General features: G+C 37.1%; 2 protein-coding genes across 2 annotated transcripts in view; both read left to right on the plus strand.

Annotated features, from left to right (window-relative positions):
* Window positions 1-24264, plus strand: part of LOC126935658 (sodium/potassium-transporting ATPase subunit alpha-2) — a 907274-nt gene that overhangs the window by 28461 nt on the left and 854549 nt on the right. The gene's annotated exons all lie outside the window — the stretch shown is intronic.
* On the plus strand, window positions 15887-21191 carry FCER1A (Fc epsilon receptor Ia). Its single transcript, XM_050759266.1, has 5 exons — window positions 15887-15992; window positions 16131-16151; window positions 17216-17470; window positions 18964-19221; window positions 20732-21191. Exons 1-5 carry the CDS (start codon window positions 15929-15931, stop codon window positions 20914-20916), a joined length of 783 nt encoding a protein of 260 aa, XP_050615223.1. The 5' UTR covers window positions 15887-15928; the 3' UTR covers window positions 20917-21191.

The following is a 24264-nucleotide window of genomic DNA, read 5'->3' on the forward strand; positions in this document are numbered from 1 at the left end:
TACAAACATAATGCTTGTTCATTACAGAAAAAACAGAAAATGAAAAATAATTAATGTAAATCACTTGTGATTTCCAATTTAGAAATCAGCACCATTAACGTTTTGATGAATAGGTTTCTAATCTTTTATGCATTCATATGTGTGCACCTGTCTATACACACACGTATTTATGTTTATGGTAAAAATGGGATGATTATTACTTTTGTAGCCTTTCTTCTTTTTAATAATATGAGATCCTGCTATACAAACTTCCTTATATTCAGTTTATTTTTTTTCTTAAAAGTGCATTTTGAACCTTTCCCGTATCAATAAACATTTTCCTACATTATAATTTTTAAATAGTTGCCTTGCTTTTTATTACAGGAATGCTCTTTATAATAATATGATTTGTTTGAATCAAGATTCAGACGAGCACTGCTCACTGCATTTGATTGTAACTCGTTAAAGTTTTGAGTCTAGACCAGGGTTTCCCAACAGTGGCGCTGTTGACACTTTGAACCTGCTAATTTTTGTTGTGGGTGGGTGTGGGGTGAGTTAGGAGGAGAGATAGTCTTCTGTGTTACGAGATGTTTAGCAGGATCACTGGCCTCCACCCACCCAGAGGACAGATGCCAGTAGCATCCTTCTCCCTTTTCCTGCTGTATTGGAGAAAATAAAAAATGCCTCTAAACATTACCAAATATTGCCTGGAGGGCAAGTGTATTTCAACATCCCATTGCCCCAATGTTTTAAAAAGTCTCATTTACACATGAAAAAGCCAGGTCAAAACTTTACTTTCTAGATGACATTTACTCATGGCATCATTAAATTTGTTATACCTTCTGTACTTCTTATAAATTGGAAATTAGTTCTAAAGGCTTAATTAGATTCAGGTTCAACTTATTAAATTATATTAGCTATATTAGCCTGGATATTCTATAACCTGCAATATAGTATATGAAACTATGGACTATATTAAACTGTATGTAAAAACACATAAAAATTGGCATATATATCAGTTTTATATATATATAATTTATAAATCTGATAATCAAGTTCTTGTCTGATTTAACAAAAATACAGGACATCCAGTTAAATGTTAATTTTAAATAAATAGTATAATTTTTAGGATAAGTATATTACAAATATTACATGGGATATACAAAATAAATTACCGTTTTTTGAAATTCAAATGTAGTGCAGCATTCTGTATTTTATCTGGGAACTCTAACCAGGAGACACACACTGTTTTGTTGTCTTACTCTAAGCGAAGGTGATTTCAAAATACTACATCGTACCTCATAAATAAAAACAATTATTATGTATCAATTAAAAAATAAAATTTAGGCCAAGCAAGGTGGCTCATGCCTGTAATCCCACACTTTGGGAGGCCAAGGCAGCCAGATCACTTGAGATCAGGAGTGCAAGACCAGTCTGGCCAACATGGTGAGACACAATGTCTACCAAATATACAAAAATTAGCAGGACGAGGTGGTGCGCGCCTGTATTTCCTGCTACTCAGGAGGCTGAGGCAGGAGGATAGCTTGAACCCGGGAGGCAGAAGTTTTGATGAGCCTAGATCATGCCACTGCACTCCAGCCTGGGCGACAGAGTGAGCCCCTGCCACAAAAATAAATAAGTAAACATATAAATAAATAAATAAAATTTAAATACATGCAAAAAAGCTAATTGATCAATCTTTCAGGTGGCAACAGCTTGTTCCCCCATTCAAATGGATCCCGTCAACCTTTATCATTTAATTTATTGATAACTTTTATCTAAATCATTTTTTAAAATTAGGAGTTGCAAAACAGTGCTTTCTTAATCATGTCATTTCTTTTACATTTAGTCAATGAAATTATTTTATATAGAAGAAGTTTCTTTCATCATTTAGCTTGGGGTGCAAGTTAAAAATGAGTAAAATTGGAACTTAAGCTTCAATCTTCTAATTCTGATCTAGCGTGTATTCTATTACATCCAGTGAAAGAAGCTATTCTGACTACATATAGTCATAATTCAGCAAGCCTATGTCCTATAATTAGCAGATATGTGAGATGGCAGGAATATATTATAGGGGGAAGAGGCAGTACCTGCAAACTGAAACAAGTTTATAAGTGATTTCCTAAGTAGAAAAGATTAATTCTCTAGAAATAAGGGGTAAACGATGGTGCCCAAAAGAGAAAAGAATGATGCACATTTGAAAAATCTAGGGCATTTTTTCATTTCCCTCTATTCTGGCCACAAATTCTGAATAACACATTTCAAAACAACCCATGCTTCCAACTACATAGCCATGGATGTGCCATGTAAAACCAAATTGCTTGTGGCTTCTGAGAGGACAAGAGTTTTGGTTCACAAACACACTGTAAAAGGCAGAGGCAGGGCAAAGAAGACTCCCTTTTCTTTAGCCATGTGACTAAGGCGGCACAAAGAATTTCAGCTTTCTTTTTACTCATTGACTTTATTATACTGTATTTCTAGTTAATTAAATTTGCAGTCAAATATCCTGTGGTTAGAATTGTAGAAAGAGTATTAGAAGTCCATCTCTTTCCCATACTTTACATATTCTCATGAGGACTGGCAGGCCATCGGTCATAAAAGAAAATATTCTGTGATACTAATTACCATAGAAATTAACTAAAGAGTGTGTCCTGGATGCTGGTTTTCCTAAGCACAGATGCAAAGACAAGATTGGTGGTTTCCACAAAGGATGAATAATTGGAGATAAAGAGTTGTCCAGAATTCTCTAGCGCTCTTTTAGAAATATATATATAAAAAATGTATATGTAGATATACATATTTATAGATGTCTATATATACATAGTTATATGTATTATTTCATATATATAAATCTATAATTATATTATATATATGCATATTTATATATGCATGTATATTTATATATAAATATATAATTATATATTATATATATGTGTTACATATGTGTATGCATACAGATAGATAAAGACTTACATCCGAGGAAAGAAAGGATGATTTATTAAGTTGTAACATCTTGATATAATAATCAATGAGTTAATTGCTCATTTGCCTGTCTAATAAATACATATTAAAAGTCTAAGCATGCTCTCCACTGCGCTAAGTATCAGATAAAGAGCAATGAACTAAACTAATATAGTCATTGACTTCAATGAGGATGTGATAAGGAGCTAGACCAGGAAAGATGCAATTTTCATATATTGTGATACACGCTATGATGAGGTAAGAATGGAGTAATATGGGAACAATAAGTAATCTCTGGGCATGCATTTTAATATATGAATTGCTTACATTCACCAGAAAGTGGAAGCCTTATGGAAATGACTGGTCTGGTACATTTACTGTTAAAAATGAATGCATTCACATTCTAAGTTATTTTGTAAGTTTGAGTAATGTCTCAGAGACTGGTCAGCTCCAGTGAGTTTACCATTGAGATCTAGGGCTTGCATGGTAGAGACACAGAATCTGGATCGTGGGGGCTACACCAAGATTTTTCTAATTACCAAATTCATCAGACTGTTCTTGGTTGTTTTCCTGCTTCATAACTGAAACACTTAACCCTATTAATCACTCTCCCTCTTGAAATGCTCTTCAGCCTTGGTTTTCTGACACTACTATCTCCTGGTGTTTCTATTAGAGTTTACTAGATGTGGTCATTTAGCGTGTAGTGTGCATCTGTCAGTCTGCGCTGCAGAGGATATGGTGAATGTCATTTACTCTGGTGATTCAGTTAACCTGGGTTGTCAACAGAGCTCTACTGCACTCTTATCATTTCAGTATGTGATTAACCTAATTATTTTAACCATCCACTCACTCTATCACATCATTATAAGTTAATTCTGTCTGTGTTACTACATGGTATAATTTTTTAATCATTTGTTCACTTTTTACTTGACTTTCTTCCCATGTTGTACTATACTAATCCTTGAGGGCACCTGTTCTCTCATCCTTTCCTGTATCTTCAACTAAAGCAGAAGCAGAAACAACAACAGGAGCCTTATAATTTGGTACTGCATTTTCCACTAATTAATTGCTTAGATATATAATTCTCACAAAGCATTCTGAGGGGTTCGGACTTCTCAATCCCTAAAATGAAGAAATTCAAATCAATTATATCTATGGTCCTTTCCTTTTTAACATTTTTCCTATACTTTAAGACTTATGATGAAAACTGATCAGGAAACTGGAAATAACATGTCTTCCCCAAGTCACTTCTAAAAAATATCCCATGGTTATCATCAGTCCTGCCATTTTTCCACTATTCTGCTTCCAACTCCTTTCTTTCTTCGACTTCCACTTTCAAATCTATCACCACCTCCTGCTGCTCTTTCTTTTCTGCCAGCTCAGAGTCAGAGTCACAGAAGACAAGGTTACTATAGATCTTGAACTGTCAACCTGGCAGGCCAGATAGGAGAATGAAGGACTCATCAACTAGCCAGTAGCAGTCACTGTTCTTTGGAAGCCACCTTAGGACCAAATTGTTCAAGTAACTGAACTGTTATCTTTCCGAACTCCTGCAATTCCAATTGCCAGAAAACATCTAGATGTTGGACCTGCAGAGGACCTTAGCACACTTGTAGTACAACCTTTCCATTTCATACACACAATTGTGTTGAAAGAAGTCTCAACTTGTGAGGTGTAAACATGAAATCATCAATTTTTAAAATTGCTACTACTGCTGTGAACCCATTCTTCTTGGGTAGGAGGCTCCCTTAATGACTTCTTAGACTAATTCTGTAACCTTTTAATCACTTTATGTTACTAAAACAGTCTCATTGGAGTTATTAGACACAATCAAATCTAATTAATTTTGATTTTATAAAATTAATCAATTTAATTTTATCTTCTATTCAAAATTCTTTTCGGTCTCCAGAATCCTCCACCTGTCTACCACTGAGCATAGGTTAAGTTTATGACTCCAGTGGCTTGTTATGTGTTGGGAGGTAACGGGTTATGGCCATGGCCACACTACTCACATCTCTCCCTCTTCCCAAAATCAGCCCCTTCCTTGAGAGTATGAAGAAAGCAACTCTCCATGCTGTGTCGGCTCCCTGTTTTGTTTTAGCTGCTATTCCTGTGTGAACACTACCTCAAAAGTGGAGGTCAGATTGTGGTAGTGTAACCTTTTTGCCAGTTGTCACCATTTCTCTAGCATTATTCATTGTTCTTTCTCATTTGCAGTGATTCAAATGTAGGTGCTTTCATGGGAATACCTTTATAAGTTCTCCAGAAGAACTTATGTCCTATGCATCTGCACAGCAAAAAGAATGACCTATTCACTTATGGTTCAATAAATTCTACTTTCCTCTGGTCTCATTGCAGGCCACCCACTCCAGAGCCTCTTGTTATTAGAGTGTCCTCTTTGAAGGAGAGGGACAATATGGCTTAAGTTCTTGTCACTTTCTTTTATGCCCACCTAACTCAGGCATACTTAAGTAAGTGGCACACAATGGAGGCTAACTCCTGGCACCCTCTCTCTCAGGTCCTTCACTTTGCCTTTTTCTGCAAACCCTAGCAGTGTCAGATTCTCTATCAGTACCTTGCCTCACAAAGTTTAAGTCAAAAGATGACCACAAACTCTCAACTTATTGGAGGGAATAATTAAGTAATCCCAAATGTTGTGGCTAAAGTGCTGGAGCACCTTGCTAAATGCCTTTCTTCCCGATGTTTAAGATCCCTACCATTCAGACCTCTAAGCTTCAAATCCTGGCTTTGCCATTCACTAGTTGTATAATCTAAACCTCTCTACCTCGTTAAAAACAAGGATGCTGATAGTACCTATTTCATAGGATTCCTGTGAGTATTAAATAGGATAAAGCCCAATGCCTGAATACAGACAGTGTTCCAAAAATATTAACAATTACCTGTGCTTATTTTGTTATTAGAAGACATCTTAGTTTCTCCATTATTATTCCTGCTTATGGAAATCAAGTTTTTAATCAAGTCATTGTGGTTTGGAGGAACTTCCTTTTTCTGCATTTTTGTATTCCATACAGTATTCCATATATTGTTATGCATATGGCTACTGCTTAAAAAATCAAGAAATACATTGCAGTCTCTCTGATATAATGCATTTTTCTGAAATGCAAATTAGCCTATATGCTATTGGCAAGCCAAGGAATAATGTCAATACAACATTGAAGTTGATTGAAACAAGATTCTTTTCTAGCAAGTTAATATTTTGGACTACCAAGGAACAGCTAACACAAATCTTACAAGCACAGTGGAACATGGCAAGGAATAGAATATTCTACATGGTAACTATTCACTTCAAAGTTTTCTCTTGGCTTAGTTTTACCACAAGTGTATCTTGAGCATGTTTATTCTCTGGTTTCCCCCTGTCTTTGTGTATTTTCTCTTTGTCATCTTCTTCCACCAACCTTTGAAAATGATCAAGTCCTAGATTTATTGTTAATTTTATTTATTACAAATTTAACGTATTTTTTAACTGCATAGTTCATTTAGTAGAAATACTAATGTTTATGTTAGTGCTCTGGTTATAGGTTTTGCATGATCTGTAACAGTATTTTTTTCTCTCAAAGGCTCGTTATTTTTAGTGTACTTTTGCAGAATGCAAAACAATTTTAAAAAATAAATATGTGTTACATGTTATGGCAGAAACACCCGTGTTATGTCCAAGAAAGATTTAAATTGAATGAGTGAAAGCCACTTCTCTCTTCTTGATTATGCAAGGGCTTAACTTCTTCAATTATTTAACTTGTACTTCCCTTATTCCCTCTCTGCTTACTGAATTATTCCTGTTAGCTAACAAATGCAATCTAGCATCTTATATAAAACAAGAATCCCCCCTTAACTCCACATCTTCCTATACCACCATCCCATAGCAAAACTTCTCAGAACATTGTCTGCACATGTTGCCTATACTTCCTCACTTCCTATTCACTTTTCTAAGCCCACTTCAGTTCGGTTTTTATACATATTACTCCACTGAAATTGCCATTGTTAAAGCCCCAAAAACTTCCATACTGCTAGATTCAGAGGATAATTGTATTCTCTATTTTACTTCACCTCTCAGCAAGATTCAATATGATTAACCATTTCCTCTAGAATTGTACTCTCTTCTTAGCTTTAGTGACATAATTCCCTTAGAGTTTTCTTACCTTACCAGCTATTTTCTCTAGTCTCTGTTCTGGGTCTTCTGATGCCCATCTTCAAGATATTTAAATTTCCTAGAGTTCTGCTCTGAGACTTTCTCTGTTGCTTAATTTCTTTTTATCTGTCTTCAGCTGACCTCATCTTACTCAGTGGCTTTAACCTATGCCAGTGATTCTCTACTTTCTCTACTTTGTATATCTAATATAGACATTTCTACTGGTCTCCCAACTTTTTTTGGTAACTGTCTGTTTAGCACAAACTCTTAGATACAATAAAGATGCTTCAAACTAAAACACTTCCAAACCGGAACACTTGGTTGATTTCTCCCCCAATTCTAGTACTTCCCTTAAATCTAGTACTTCCTCAGTCTTCACCATGTAATTACTGTCTAGCCAGTAATTACAACCAGAAATTTAGGAATCATACTTTATACTTTCTGTGTCCTCCAATCTGCCAATAAGTCCCATTGATACCACCCCAGTATATACCTCAAACCCATCAACTTTTCTTTATACTACCACTTCTCTAGACCATATATCATATTTTGACTCTTAACCGTTTCCCAATATCTGCTTAAAAACCTATAGATTACATGACGACATACCTATCTATATATAGATAGATCAGTAGACGTTGAGAGAATGTGTGTGTACACACATATACTATACATACACATGTCTATGGTTTGAGTGTTTATCCCCTCCAAACTTCGTGTTGAAACTTAATTTCCAATATGGCAGTATTGAGAAGGGGGACCTGTAAGAGGTAATTGGTTCACAAAGATTCTACCCTCATGAATGGATTAACCTATTTATGAATTAATAGATTCATTGAATAATGGGTTATCATGGGAGTGAGACTGGTGACTCTAAAAGAAGAGGAAGAGAGTCTACAGCTTACATGCTCAGGCCCCCCCTTGCCATGTGATGCCCTGTGCCACCTACTAAGAAAGAAGTTCCTCACCAGTTAGGCCACTTGACCTTGGACTTCACAGTCTCCAGAACTTTAAGAAAGAAATTTATTTTCTTTATAAATTTCAGTCTCAGGTATTCAGTTATAGCCACAGAAAATAGACTAAGACATACATGAAAAGCCATCAAACTATATTAAGCAGAGGAATAGATAGATGATAGATAGATGATAGAGATATAGATATACATACACACTGTGTGTGTGTGCGCGCGCGCTTTCTTTTGCTTCACACAGTCTGATGGCCCTTCCTTAGCTTTCAAATAAAATCCCAACACATTTTCCATGTTCTGCCAGGCCCTCATGATCTGGCACTCATGAGTATCTCCAATCTCATTGTATGCCATTGGCCTTCTACTCTCTATGCTTCAACCCTACTGTCCTTCTCTTAATTTCTACAGTTCTCAAAAGTCTTTCTTTTTATGGGGACTTTCAACTTTCCACTGCTTGAAAATTCTTATCAAGATAGCCCTTGATAATTCTGAAGTTATCTTTTTCTTTTAAAGATAAATTGGCATCATGAGATTATTGAAATATATAGTTGATTGGTACAAATTCAATTTAGGAATTGAGAATATAAAAAATTTTTTACTTTACATTCTCTACTACAGACTTCTACTTAACTGTTGCCTCTTGGGTCATGCAGAAAAGATTTTCTTCATATATCTTTCTGGAACGTGACTGTGCTATTACCTGTGATAAAGAGGGCTGTTTTGTGTTTGGCAGCCTATTCTAGGGTGGGCCTTGTGTCAGTTCCTTCTTTTGTCCACCTGTCTCTATTTGAACAACATAAAACCCTCATTCATAGGTGCAGCATGACTTAACATGTCAGTCACTAGATGCAGTTGTAAATTGCAAACAAAAAAAAATGGAAATGTAGATGTTGAAATAAAGATGCAATTTTTGGTTATGAAATGGTCATCTGAATGATCCATATTTATATTCATTTATTTATCATCAGTGAAAAATGTACAAATTTTCTAATTAAAAAACTTATAAATTCCTAATTATAATAAACTCTGCTCTATGGGAATGGCCACCAAAATGTCCCAAATTTTATGTCACTGCATCTATTTCTAATACTCAGTCTAATATTCTAATCACAGATACTCAATATCCATTTGTTGTCTTGAACCTCTATGATAATCTGCAAATGTTTCCTGTTTTGGAAGAGACAAAGGAAGAACTGTGATGAATATCACTGGAAACTGCCTATCAGGGCCCCCTATTCCATGTTTCTCTGGACCTTTTTTCTTCTTCAGAATTTAGCAGTAGTTCTCAATCCTATCAGATCACATTTGATAGCATGCATTTATTCCTGTGTTTGTAAGGCATAAACCTGTAACCGTACTACAAACAGTGAGAATATTGCTGTGACACTGCATACTCTATGCACTCCCAACAATCAATAAGAGAAAAGAAATGGTGACCAATGATGCTGGAGAAAAGAATAAATTATATTTCTAGTTTCTCTGTAAAAATGATATTACGATATCTCTGTCTGATGAAGGGAGATCAAATAGCATGTAACAACAATATTTTGAAAAAGAAGAGGATAGTGGAATATCTATTTACTTTTTATGAGTTTTATAATGTTTATGTCATTTGTCAACTGGTATATTTTGTAATCTTTTGTGATTAATTTTCTTGTCCTAAATAGTAATTCTAATATCTAATATTGTATTCAAAAATTTCTACTGGATTTTTTAAGGAGGGCCTCTTAAATTGTTTAAGTTTCAGGGCCTCAAACTGGATCTATCTCTGCTACCTACACACACACATATTTTTTAAATCAGTAAAATTCCCAGTTTTAAAATAAAGAAGGAATAAAGTGAAATAACTTTATAATAAGAAAATATGTCCTTGATGAATATGAGTGCTACGAAAACAGACCGACGCGAGAATGAGGTATTGGTGACACAAATATCATGAACAGTGTAGCTACAGGTGATCTGGTTTCGTGAAACAGTGAAATATTCAAGGATGTTTTTCCAGTAAAAGCCAAGAATAATCTTTCCTCAATATACATGGTAGTTTCTTTTCTGTAAAATATAGTATATATGAGAAGTGCCAAAGATGATTTTGTGTTTATTTTTTACAGTCGTGTTTAAGGCTTAGATAATTATAAAATATCTGGCTACACATTGAAAAGATGTGCAGAATCAGGCCAATTATTTAGGATGCAAGTCTGCCTTCAGTATTGCAGGGCATTTGTTTGCCTGCTGATGCTACAAATGTCTCCTGTATACCCATCATTGAAACAAGCAACCCTCAATACACATACACACATTCTCACGTATAAACTCACATTTCCTAAAGGCCTTTTGTAGGTAGTAACACAGAGTATGATTAGAAAGGTTCAGAATGCCTCCTGCCCCTCCCACTGTTCCCACGCTCACTCGTACCCTCTCTCACCCACTAGAAACACACGGGTCACAGAACTGTTTAGCCAGGGTCCTGAAAAATTAGGTCTTCAAAAGTTGCTTATTAAAATGCAGATGTCCTGGTCTGGGCTAAGAGCTCTCATCTTTATCTGCTAACAGCCTAAAAGGATTCCTTTAAGAGATTTCTGTTTCCATTTTGTAACTGTGTAATTCTGTAAGGAAGCATAAAATAAACTTGGCCTACACTACAGTTGGCTTGAGGGCTGACTGCACAATGGGGATTTCTCTGTCTAGTACCACACCTGGAAATGATCTTCAAACTTCCTAACTCCACTTCTGCAGCCATGCGTGCATTGGAGGTGTGGGTGTGGGTATGTGTGTGATGATGTCTGTCTCATTGACATGACTACTGCTGTGTGATCCTGGCTGCATCCTGTGAGAACACGGTTTTGCCTTCTGGACCCACCAGTGGCCTTCCGGGTTCTTCATCCTAAGGACAGACCAGGAGGATGGGAAAGGCTCTCTCTCTCTGCTGTTCTCAAGTTTAACTAAAGGCTTCTTGCAAAATATTTATAATATTCGTGAAAACTAATATATGCTCTGTTCTAACCACTTCACCACATTAACTCATTTTGTGCTGACAACTACCCTTAAGGTAAGTACCATTACTATTTCCATTTTACTGACTCAAACTTGAGAGCTTATTCCAAGCCTGGACTCTTAATTAATCTTGCACTTAATTTCTTTAAATTATCTGTGGGTAAATTTTTATTTTTATTCTTTTAATTTTTAAAAATTTAGTATAATATTACGATATTTCTTTAAAACTTTTTTAACTGGGTATGGTGGCACATCCTTGTAATCCCAGCTTCTTGGGAGGTTGAGGTGGGAGGATCACTTGAGCCTGGCAGTCAGAGACCACCTTGGGCAGCATAGTAAAACCCAGTCTCAAAAAAATGTTTTTTTCCAAAAGGAAAACGTTTTTATACTACGACTTTCCTTAAGGATCTTCCTCAGAGGGTTTATAATATTGTTCTCCCCATTCTGAAGAAAATGTCCGCTCACTTAACATCTGTATCCGTTGGAAGACATGAAGGTAAGTTTGAAGCCCTTTGGGCTTCTTGGCTGGACTATACTATTTATAAGGCAGAGGTCATGATCCATTTGTTTGAGCCCACCTTATGGTTCAGATTGTACCCTTAACTACAAACACCACAAAGATGCTTCATCAGCAAAGTGTGAGGGGCTGATTGCATATCTTGAAGGCAAGCAACTTGATATCTAGATGCCCACACCTGTGCACTATAAAAGAGTGTACATTATGCTCAGTGATATACCTTGGATGTTCTGTCCCCTCCAAATCTCATGTTGAAATGTGGTCCCCAGTGTTGGAGGTGGGGCCTAGTTGGAAGTGTTTCGGTCATGGAGGAAGATCTCTTATGAATGGCTTGGTGCCTTCCCCATGGTAATGAGTTCACATGAGAGCTGGTTCTTTAAAGGAAACTAGAAGCTCCTTTTTCACTCTCTTTTTTAGTAGTCCTGAGATTTTCCATTTATTTCCTTTGGATTTTTTACTTTTAGACCCATTCAGGTCAAGAAAAGAAGTAAAAAAATATTAAAGCCACTGACTTTCTTGTGAAAATCTAACAGGCAGTCAGCATCTGCTATCGATGCTCTCTCTTGAGCAGAAACTCCTGTTCAGGGTGGCAAAAGAAAGTAAATGCAGCTGATATCCTCCTGGCCCTAATAACATAGAGGAAAAAGGAAAGAATCCCTCTCTCCTTTCTTCTTTTTAGGCATGTCTATGAAATATACATAGCTAACATGCCAACAGTACCAACATTGTGTGGCTGTGAGTTGAGATGTCAGGGCCTGAATCAAGAAAGGGAACTTACAGAACAGAAAGTTGGTTTACATCAGTGATTTCTTATTTGTGGGTTATGGAACCTGGGAATCCAAGGAATTTCTGCATGAGGACTATTAATCCATGTGCACTTAATCACAAAGTGAAGACTCAATGAATAAAGATATCTTTATCTATCTGTCTATCTATCTATCTATCTATCTATCTATTTATCTATCTATCTATATATCTATCATCTATCTGGTCATGAGCATGGGTTCTTAAGCCATATTGCCAAGTTCAAATTCTAATTCCTTTACATAGCAACTGTGTGCCCTGGGACAAGGTACTTAACCTCTTCATGTTTTGATTTCCTTATTCTTAACTACATAGAGTTGGTAGGAGGACGAAAATAGCTAAGACATGTTGCATAGTTAGCCTTGTATTTGATCCTCAGGGAGCGATCAGCATTTATTAGGCACATAAACATCATGAGCAGACAGACATTCTGCACTTTCATCATTTCATATTCAATTTCGTATGAACCTCACCTAGTTTTAGAGAACTTTGAGAATGAGAAAGAAGTCAGCAGATTGATTTGGTTTTTCTGCTTCCCAATTTTGGAGAAGGGCACACAGGCCAACACACTGTATAGGCTGAGCCTTGATCCTCCTTCTGCCAGCCATGTCCCAAAACACAAAAGTTCCTGACAAAAGCCTCTCACACTGGATCCAGATGCAGGGGCACCTCACAGTCCTCAAGCCCTGTAGCTCATGCACATCCATTTGTTTCATTTTTCCACTGCTGCAAAGTGAAATATAGATTAAGGTTTCCAACATCAAATAACAAGTCCACATTTGGGGATAGTGATGCTCTTTATGTATTGAGCATGCCTGTACCCAGAATCAGAAGCAAGAAGTGAAATTTAGACACACCCTACTGATTTCAGCGAACACATGTTCCTGATGTGGACAGGCTGGGTATGAGATATCAACAGCACACTCCACCCACATAATGGATATGAAACTTGAAGGACATTTTTTTGATATAGAAGATTAAAAACCTGTGGAATTCAACTATGTATCAGCCCGTTCTTCCAGGGAGGAATAGAACTCTTGTTTAATCTTAGTGTTAATGTGTTCCTTCTGAGTTCTTGTTCTGTTCTTTTGGGTATCTGTAGTTATATGCTATGGAAATTAGGGTATGGCTTTTTCTTTCTGACTTTGTTAATGGTTTGCTTTTTTTGGGGTGGGGGGTGTGCTGGGAAGATGGGTAGTTTGGTTTGCTTTTTAGGCTTTAATGAGCTGCTTTTATTGGACTGCTACATTTTTGCTGTTACTGCTACCAAAGCACTTCCTTTATTTCAATACTGGTCACTTAAGCAAAAGTTTTAGAATGATAAAGCCAAAGCTTCAGAAAGCTTTAGAAATGAAAGTGGCCTCTCTAACTCCAAAGCTGATACTCTCCGAACTAGGAATAGTACCTCTCGGTGAGCCCTGCTCCATCTCCCATCTAAATAGGAGCTATTTAGACAACGACTTCAGAGGAAGCCTTTAAATAGACTATTTGAATCATGGTAAAATGACTATCTCTGAGAGACAATTTGATTATAGGTTCCATGTCCTAGGAAAAAGGAAACCAAAATATCCCCTGGACAAAGTCTCAACAAAGTGGTAAAGTAGAATCTTTCCCCATCTCTTCCAGGGCTTAGGGCTTCAAATATTGCCCGCTGACAGCACCTCAGAAACTGCATCTTCCCTATTTCCTCCTCCTTCCCTTCTCCAATCCTATCCAACAACTTTCTGCATTCTGTTCTTTCCTGATTATGCTCTCTTCTTCGTGACCATGGAGAGGATTGAGATTGTGTAGCTATATTAAACTAGCATAAGATGCTGTTTATCAAATAAAACATACTATGTAGTTTTATTTATACTATGACAATAACTTTAATCCAGTCAAAATTAGTACTTCTCCTACAAGTCTTTAATAAATAATGGTAATAAAGAAGGCAGAAATGGGTTTATTGACCATCTTTTACATGCCAGATGCTGTACGATGCATTTTATTTCTTTTTTGTCTTATTAAATCCCATAATATAACCATGACCTGGATACCATTATTGTCCCTATTTTACAGGTAACCTTCAATCACATAAAGATTAGGAGCATTTGAATTCAGAACTTTAAACACAAACAACTTGTACTTTTCATAGTAACTTGCTGTTCCCTTTAAGGTCTGTCACTAAAACATAGCATGTCCTGGGCTCAGTACCTAACCTTTCTTATCTGAAACTTAAATTCCTATTTATTAACCTTTTTAGCCCTATATTTTCTAATTCCACAGAAAGCTAAAGGTTTTGGTTAGGTCCTCATGTGGAATGACTGGTTTCATTCAATAGACTTAATTCAGCAGTCTGTGAGGAAAATCAAGGTATTTGGTTCCTCAAATACCCGGGAATGGTTCCTCAAGTGCTTCAGATGTGAAGTGGGTATAAGTACGTTGTCCCTGTCTTCTTCAGAGTTTTGGTAAAGATAAAATAGAACACTCATGTAAAAGCAATCTTTGCAAATGACAAACCACTATAGGACATTAATAGAGTTTTCATCTCCAGTATCATCATTAATACCAGATCCTAGAAGAAAGTTCAGCCTTGACCTAGAGCCAAAAAACAGAAGTAGTAGTAAAGGAATCCTGCAGAAAGGCCCTGCTGTGTATTTAAAGGAGAAAGGGTGATAGTGTTGGAAAATTATAATATTAAAAGTAAACAAAAGCTAGGAAGTAAAATAAAATAAATTGTATGGCCTAGATCCCTGTAAGTAATGGTTTAACGTCTGCCTTCCTGTGTTCTGAGCCAGATTAGGGCACAGTAGAGAAAAAAGGAGTCTCTGAAAATGATTCCAATTTGGCTGGTCAGATAGCGGATCATCAGTGAATCAGATGAAAATTTGTGGATTTGTGGACTAACTGATCAGCAGGAAATTAAACAGGAAAAGTGTTGGTAACTCTGGTGAATCCCAAAAGAAATCAGCAGTTGCTAGCCATGCTCCTGAATAATAGTACATCATATGACTAAGAATTTGACTTAGGGGTTAGATTTTATGTGTTTGAACATTTAATAGCTGGCACCCCAAGAAAAGTTACTTAACCTCACTAAGATTCAGTTTTCCCATTTATAAAATACACATAGTGATGGTACATACTTTGTAGGATTATTATGAAAAATAAATGAAATATCAAATTGATTTAGGATAACACCTGGCATATGTTTGGTATTCAGTAATTAGTTGCTGCTGTTTTATTCTGCCCTCCCTTGCAACCCACTTTTCTAAGTTGTAAACTAAATAGTTGTATACTGATTGACAGATTTAAAAAAGCTTGTGATTGTGCTATACCCATGCCTCTCTCTCACCAGATTCCAGTTGTATATGTGGAGGGGGGATAGGGAGTGGAGTAAGGGGGTAAATATTAAAATTGCCCAGTTTGGCACCATCCTGAATATTATCTCTAAAGAAAGAAGCAAAACCAGGCACAGATGATGGGTTAACCAGATATGATACAGAAAACATTTCCTTCTGCTTTTTGGTTTTAAGCCTATATTTGAAGTCCTAGATCTCTCCAGCACAATCAGCACCAGGAGCTCATGAAGAAGATGGCTCCTGCCATGGAATCCCCTACTCTACTGTGTGTAGCCTTACTGTTCTTTGGTAAGTAGAGATTCGATTACCCCTCCCGGGGTCCTTAAAATTTCATGTATGTAGATCTCATCCCCACATCCAGATTCTAGTCCTCTGGCAATAAAGAAGACTGCTGGACACTAACTTATCCTTTCTGAACTTTTGCAGCTCCAGATGGCGTGTTAGCAGGTGAGTCCTCTGTTCTTGTTCCCTTGGTGTTTCAACATGTCTGGGCATTGCTTTTCTCTCACTATTTTCTTCGTCCCATCACTTCTGCTTTCTAATGAGTATGAATCTGTTCCTTGGCCAACCTACTTTCCCTCTCCACCTTACCTTGTCTTTCTTCTTTTCCCTGATTCATTGCATTCTCTCAAGTCATTCTCTCCTCTGTTTTAGTCAATAACCATGTCTGTTGCACATATACATGTCTCATTCTCTCTCCTAGACACTTTGACATAATCTCACTCCATAATTGCATTATTATTATTGCCATTTTATAATTGAATATGCTGAAACTCAGTGATTTTGTGGTGGTTACCTGGCTAAGGAACTGGATTCCAACATAAGTTCCTTGGATCTAAGTCCAGTTCTCTTCTGACTATATCACCCTTTTGTTATCACCATTTATCTACTTCTTTGGTCTCTGTTCAAATTTGCACTACATCCTCTTGTTCCAGGAAGCCATTCAAGACTGACTTTCTTAGTGCCTCTCACTACTTTCTGGAACTGACATATGTTTTTCACTCTGTGTATACTTACAATTAAATCGTCATAAATATTCAGAACTTGGAGAAACCTTATATTTCATCTAGTCCAATAACTTTATCCATCCAGAATTCACTCATTCATTCACATAATAAACATTTAATGTAGCAATGGTTGAACATGGCAGATAGTGTTTCTACCTCAAAAGAGATTGCAGTCCTCATTTACAGATACTGAATTGAAATGAACAGAGAAGTAGAGTGAGTCAGCTCAAATCACATAGCGAATTGGTTTCTTTGTTTTTAAATCTCCTGCATATGTGTCCTGCCTTTCTCCCTGTGTTGGGCATTCCCTGGGGCCACAATACTATTTTCTCAGTTCTTTAATCCTTCCCCTAGAAATTAAAACAAGGTATTATCACCAACAGTACAAGTACATGTTGACCACTGATTGTCAGAATATTGCTACATTTGTACTTTTAAGCCTGGACAGTTTTCAATGACTTTTTTCCTCTCTACATCTCTTTTCATATTTTTATCTTCTTGAAGTCCCTCAGAAACCTACGGTCTCCTTGAATCCCCCATGGAATAGAATATTTAAAGGAGAGAATGTGACTCTTACATGTAATGGGAGCAATTTCTTTGAAGTCAGTTCCATGAAATGGTTCCACAATGGCAGCCTTTCAGAAGTGGCAAATTCAAGTTTGAATATTGTGAATGCCGACTTTGAGGACAGTGGAGAATACAAATGTCAGCACCAACAATTTGATGACAGTGAACCTGTGCACCTGGAAGTCTTCAGTGGTAAGTTCCAGGGATATGGAAATACAGATCTCTCATGTGAGTGTTGGCCCATCTGAAGACGGAAAAAAACAGGTTATTCCGAGAGTTAGGACACCAGAGTGGGATTCAAGGTCTCTCATTTAAGACCCCTGCATCTCTCTTCTACCCCCTTTCCTTTTGATTACTCATACGCCTTCTTTCAATATTCTAGTCATCTCTCGCTATTATTCCGCCACCCTATTTTCCTCTGTTTTTTCTACCTAGATTCAGGTACATATTATGTGGTCAAACAGCATGACATATATGTGAACATTTCAAAGAGTTGTGTGTCTGGAATAGGACCAAAAGGTTTGACTTAAAGTTTTGCTCTGCATAATCCATATGTCATGACCTGAATATTATGTTGTACTCTTCATTATGAAACATATTTGGGTACATTTACTCATGTCCTCTATTGTTACTTAAGAACACATATTTCATGCTTGTTTCATCTTTATCACTCTCCTACTACCAACAATTAGCATAGCATGCTTAGGCACATGTGGCTTAATCAGCAAATGTTGAATAAACAAGCTAATAATTTTGAATAGTGACCAATAGGTCTCTTTTATACTCTATATTTTTCTCTTGAGTGAAAAAAAAATGTTTCAACCTCCATATATAAATTCCAAACACAAACTAAAGCAATGTAGAATAGCTTATTTCCTTGAGTAGGTTCTAGAGAAGTCCTTAAGGATTGGTCCTAAATTAAATATGCTTATTATGCTAGCGATATTTCCTTCCAAAATTCTCCTTTAATTAATGCCTTTTAATTTTTACAAAAACATTAACCATAGAATGTGATTCTTGTCTTTCACTGACTCATTAGTGACAAATATTTGTTGAGTACTTACCAACTCCTAAGTATTGCTACCAATGCCTAAGTATTGCTACCAACTCCTAAGTATTATGTTGGACATTCAGAATAGAATGTAGAAGCAGATAGGACCCCTGACTTCTTGGAGCATAGAGCTATATGGGAAGAGGACATTAAACAAAAAATTACACAAGTAATTAATTTAAATTGTACATGTTTTGAAGAAGTTTTTGTGACAACTATAATTAACACTAGAACTGGGAAGTTTCTGTAAGGTAAGAGAGAACAAAATAGATACTCTCCCAAGCTAAAATTCCTAAGAAAGACTGTTTATTTTCCCCTAACTAACTAGAACTAGCAACAGAATATCTGAAAGCAATTCTGGCTTTCAAGTATTCCATGTATGGACTCAGCAGGGAGGTCCGAGAGGCTTTGTGGCCCCAGACTGACTTTTCAGAAGGAGAAAGAATTTATCAGTACAGAAGACAGGCTCTAAGCATTATTTTGTGCCCTTTAAAAATCCACTTTATGAGCCAAAAAGTGGGTTAATGACAATTCATAGTTTCTGACACATGTTCTATGCATGACTGTCTTTTATCTATTCATTCTCTCCCTCTTCATTTATTGTTAAATAAATAACATAATGAATGTTCTTCAGACTGGCTGCTCCTTCAGGCTTCTGCTGAGGTGGTGATGGAGGGTCAGCCCCTCTTCCTCAGGTGCCATAGTTGGAGGAACTGGGATGTGTACAAGGTGATCTATTACAAGGATGGTGAAGCTCTCAAGTACTGGTATGAGAACCACAACATCTCCATTACAAATGCCACAGTTGAAGACAGTGGCACCTACTACTGTACGGGCAAACTGTGGCAGCTGGACTGTGAGTCTGAGCCCCTCAACATTACTGTAATAAAAGGTGAGTTGGTAAAGGAAAGGAAAAGCATCCACAGCAGGGGAAGGAAGAGAGGACATCTGAGCCTGAGTGGGTGCAGTTTGTAGAAGGGGGGCACCTGTGATACACTGGAAAGCCTACTAGACTTGCAATGAGGAGACCTGGGTGATAGTATATATCTCAATCTCTGTTTCAAAGTCTTGACTTGTTAAATGGTGATAGTAATACCTGCTCACACTATGAAATTTTTATGAAGATTAATGTAGTGATGTTTGTGAAATGACTTTGTAAACTGTTAAGCACTACCCAAGCATAACAGATTGTGATTACTATTTTGATCTCAAAGTCATCTGTTGCTCCTGGGGAGAACACTTATATTTATCAAATTGAAAAAAAGTTTCAAAGTTGAATGAAAAAAAGATGTAAAGAGCTTGAGGAACCCATTCCAGCTTAGGAGGGCTGGGAAAGGAAACCAGCAAGTCAGTAAGTTGTGTGCCTGTATATTGAGGGAGAAGGGAATGGACTTGATATGGAGAGGGTAGGCAGGTGGACTACCTCTGTGGCCTGCAAGCAAAACTGCTCTCTCCAAACTCTGTATAAGAGAGGGAGCCTGTGAAGTATTCACTTTCAAAGGAAAAAATTAGACTTTTCCTTCACACTGTACATACTAATGTCTAAAAAAGCATGAGGTCAAAATACAGAATTAAGCCCTAACAGTTCTATGTTAACTAAATTGAGATCTAAGTGCTATGTACTTGCCTCTAGGCTTCCAGTATCTTCATCTGTAAAACAGAAGATTTGGTCTAGACTCCATTAGAATCATTTGATGACTTAAAAAAATATATTGATGCTTATGTCTCATTTCTTGAGATTCTGATTTAACTGGCTTGGAGTGCAGCCTGGGTATCTGTATTTTTCAAAGGTCTTTCACATAATGGCAATGTGTAGTCAATACTGAGAATCACTTGTCTAGGTGATCTTTAAATGATTTCTGGATGTATTGGATTCTGGATGTATTCTGAGGCTCTATAACTTGAGAATAATCACAAAAATCAATGCAGTTTATAAACAGACTAACAGAACCACAAAATAATAGAATTGGAAGGCAATTTAACTAGTGAAATTTCTTCATTTTGCCTAACAGGCATGTAAGAAATGATGACTGATAATTGAATAATAGGCATTGATGACTCCTGCCCTCACTTTGTCTCCTTTCCACCCCTTAATTATATGTGAATTCTGGTCTTGTCATTTCCAAGAAGGGGTTTATCTTTCCTATAATCTTCCCCACTGGGCACACTGGCTACTGGAATTATGAGGAAATGCTCAGGACTCCCTATGGCTCCAGGGAGCACCAACAGAGCAACTCAACCTAGCGCTAATCTGAGTGTTTTCTCTATGCTCTGGATGCCACATCATGCTAAAAATGAAGGACAAAGCTTGGTCTTTCTCTTAGGGAAGATGAACCTCTGAACCTCATTCTTCAGTTCCCAATATGAATTATGTTTCTTATTGCATCTGTTTTCCACTACAGCTCAGCATGACAAGTACTGGCTACAATTTCTTATCCCATTGTTGGTGGCGATTCTGTTTGCTGTGGACACAGGATTATTTATCTCGACTCAGCAGCAGGTCACATTTCTCTTGAAGATTAAGAGAACCAGGAAAGGCTTCAAACTTCTGAACCCACATCCTAAGCCAAACCCCAAAAGCAACTGATATAATTACTCCAGAAATATTTCAACATTACTTTTTTTTCCAGCATCAGCAATTACTACTCAATTGTCAAACACAGCTTGCAATATACATAGAAACGTCTGTGCTCAAGGATTTATAGAGATGTTTCATTAAACTGAGTGAAACTGGTTAAGTGGCATGTAATAGTAAGTGCTCAATTAACATTGGTTGAATAAATGAAGAATGAATAGATTCAATTTATTAACATTTGTAAAAGAGAAGTTCAATTTCAATAAAATAAATATAAAACCATGTAACGGAATGCTTCTAAGTATTCAAGGCTTCCTAGTTTGTTTTCTTCTAAAGGCAAGAACCATGCAGTTCTAGATTGGAAATATCCTCTCTTGACTATTGTAAGTGTGATCTAGGAATGAAAAGGCATAGGAGGATGCCAGTGAGGTGGATCATTTTTATGCTTCTTCATCAGTTTACTATATATAAACTTTCAGTTCTTGGCAGAATCAGGGACAGTCTCAAGGCATAAGACTCTCAGGATGAAGTTCAGTCCAGGATTCCTCTGTGATTGTTTTGCCCCTCCCAAATTTATATCTTGAACTTATATCTTGTATCTTTATACAGCATCTGAACCAAGCATTTTGGAGAAATTCCAGCAAATAATAATAACCAAAACCCTCAGCTGTGAAAACAGTCCAGGACTGAATAAGATCTTGGGCAAAAGAACTAGACAGTTTTGGTTTATTTTCCTTTTCATTTTATGTCTTCATCATATTCTTTGGAGGCTCATTCTTCTGTCATAGAGTAAATGGGATTAAGTTTTTACCTATGATTTATTTTTAAAATTTTTTGTAGAGATGGATTCTTGCTATTTTGCCCAGGCTGGTCTCAAACTCTTGGCCTCAAGCGATCCTCCCACCTCAGCCTCACAAAGTGTGGGATTACAGGTGTGAGCCACTGCACCTGGCCAAGTTTCTGCTTATTATAAAGCTATCCATTAGAAAGAGACTAAACCATACAGAAAAAGACATCAATTCAAATCCTGACTCTTCTACTTTCTAGATTTGTGATCTGGGAAAATCTTCTTATACCTCCATGGACTTCAGTATTTCATTTGTGAAAAAAAAAACATAATAATCATCCTGTCTACCTCTTAGAGTTCTTCTGAGAATCAAATAAGAGTCTGTATTTGAAAGTTATTTGTAAATTGCAAAAATTTATACAAATTTAGGAACTTTTAGCACCTACATGAGACCCAGTCTTTGCCACCACTACCCCCTACCCCCATGACCCTGACCATAGAAATGTTTATACTCAGGGCTTAGAGAAAGCAGTAGGGAAGATGGGCAACATATTGCTGGTGCTGGCTGTGGATTCATGGAAATCAGTGAAAGATCAGAGTGCCTGTAGCTTGTCCATGCCTTAGAACAATTAAAGTATGAGGAAGTGTGGCTGGGGAGAAAACTTTTAAATATCCATGAGACCTACAAGTCCCATTTTTTCCAAGGAATGTTTTTGGGCCAGAAAGAACAGGGAAATTACTAAAACATTTTTTTCTTTTTTTTTAAACTTTGGATAAGGATCTGGTATTGCCTTTCTTCACACTCTCCTCCACTTAAAAAAAAAAAAAAAAAAAAAGTCTGGCCAATGGAGAAGAGATTTCTCCTCAGCAACAGGCCAGGTAAAGTTTCCCTGGGAGACTCCCTGATGTTGCTTCAGAATGCTTCCTCTGCCACCTCCCCAAGGTCTATCTTATGTTTTAGCCTTGGGACCAGGCTTTCCACCACATTCATTAACCACACCTTTCTCCCCAGTGCTCTACATAGCACATCAGCATTTCAGGCATCAGGCTAAACAGCAATTTACCCCTTTATTTCAGACAAGGGATTGAGGCCAGTGATGCAGAGTTCAAAACTGAGAGATTTGATATGGATAAGAAAGTCCGGGCTTGATCAGCTTGAGATACATTTTCTGAGAGATTTTCTAGGTTCTTGAGTACCACATTTCACTTTTATCTTCCCTTTACCCTCACTGCAAGATTAAGGGGACTATGGATAGAACACAGGTCTGGATATCCAATCTGTTAACTAGCTGTGATTGGGCCAAGTTACTTGCCAGTCTCTGAGATTCTATTTTTTCTTTGTTAAAACTAGGAGTCTGGTGGAGGTGGTCTCTAAGGTCCCTTAGAGCTCAGATATTTTGTAATTTATTACTTTAAGTTCATATGTAGTAATTATCCAGGCACTAAGGCTCAGAATGCATTCCCCAAGAAGCTCCAGTGTAAAATTTTCCTTCGTCCTCCATACATTGTTCTTTTCTTTCACTGTGCTCTTCCGTGTACAGTATCTAAATTCCACATTTGTGCCAGACCTGTCTGGGTTTCTACTCATTTATTTCTACCCATTTTCTTCCCGATAGTCATACATCTCTTGCTCCAGAGGGAATGTGGAACATAGGGTCAGGGCTTGAGTATTTTGTGGACCCCTAAAATATGGCACTTATAAAGATGTCTTTACCCATGAAACACTTTTTACTATGCCAGAGATGGAGTACATGTGTTATAAAGATGATTGGAATAGAAATAATTCACTCTAGATTCACCCTTGTCACCCCCTTTATCACTTAATTTCTCTTACCAAATTGGTCAAGCCCAGTTCATAGGGCAAAATTTGCTACCCCATGAATTGCTGTTCCAAATTGGCAGACAAAAAATCATCATGAATTCACAATAGTTAGGGGCTGATTTTCTGAAAAGCAAGTCAGTAGCTTCCCACTGGTGGCCAATGGAAGACAAACTCCTGTGACCACCTTCAGAGTGGAGACTCAGACAAATGGTACACCTTGTCAGTATATTGGGGAGTTGAGTACTTGAAGAAGGACTCTGATCTTTCCCTCTTCTCATTAAATGGGAAATGGTGACAACCTGGAGATGGAAGTTTTATGCTGAGGATGGCAGAGGCACCTGCCAGCCTAGGACTCTAGATAATCTCAGAGAGTCGGGCTGTCTTCCTGCCATAGCTGATCTGCCCAGCTCTGGACAGCTACTTACCAAGCAAGCCCAAGTCTCTATCTGGAACTTCATCAATCGCTACAACATTCCCACCACAAACCTTTTACTCTATCAATGTGCTCACCACAACAATTCACTTATATATTTCACTTATGACAATGACACTCTTCCCCTTTTTGAAAATTAAATGGTGTAAGTCCACTTTCAGTCTTTCCTGTTATTTCCAATTTTCAAATATCATTGACAATGGTCAGCAAGTTCTCTGCAAGGTACTAGCATCAGGCTGCAATGAAATGGAGACTGCTCACAGATAATTTTTTGAAAAGAAAAGAATGACTTCCTGTGGATTCTGAGAAAAGTTCAGA

Source organism: Macaca thibetana, chromosome 1, assembly GCF_024542745.1.
Source record: "Macaca thibetana thibetana isolate TM-01 chromosome 1, ASM2454274v1, whole genome shotgun sequence".
Lineage (NCBI taxonomy): Eukaryota > Metazoa > Chordata > Mammalia > Primates > Cercopithecidae > Macaca > Macaca thibetana.

Coding starts and splice junctions, on each gene's coding strand:
- FCER1A (XM_050759266.1), top strand. CDS start 15,929: ATGAAGAAGATGGCTCCTGCCATGGAATCCCCTACTCTACTGTGTGTA. Junction 17,471..18,963: donor GCACCTGGAAGTCTTCAGTG/GTAAGTTCCAGG, acceptor AATGTTCTTCAG/ACTGGCTGCTCCTTCAGGCT. Junction 19,222..20,731: donor CAACATTACTGTAATAAAAG/GTGAGTTGGTAA, acceptor TTTCCACTACAG/CTCAGCATGACAAGTACTGG.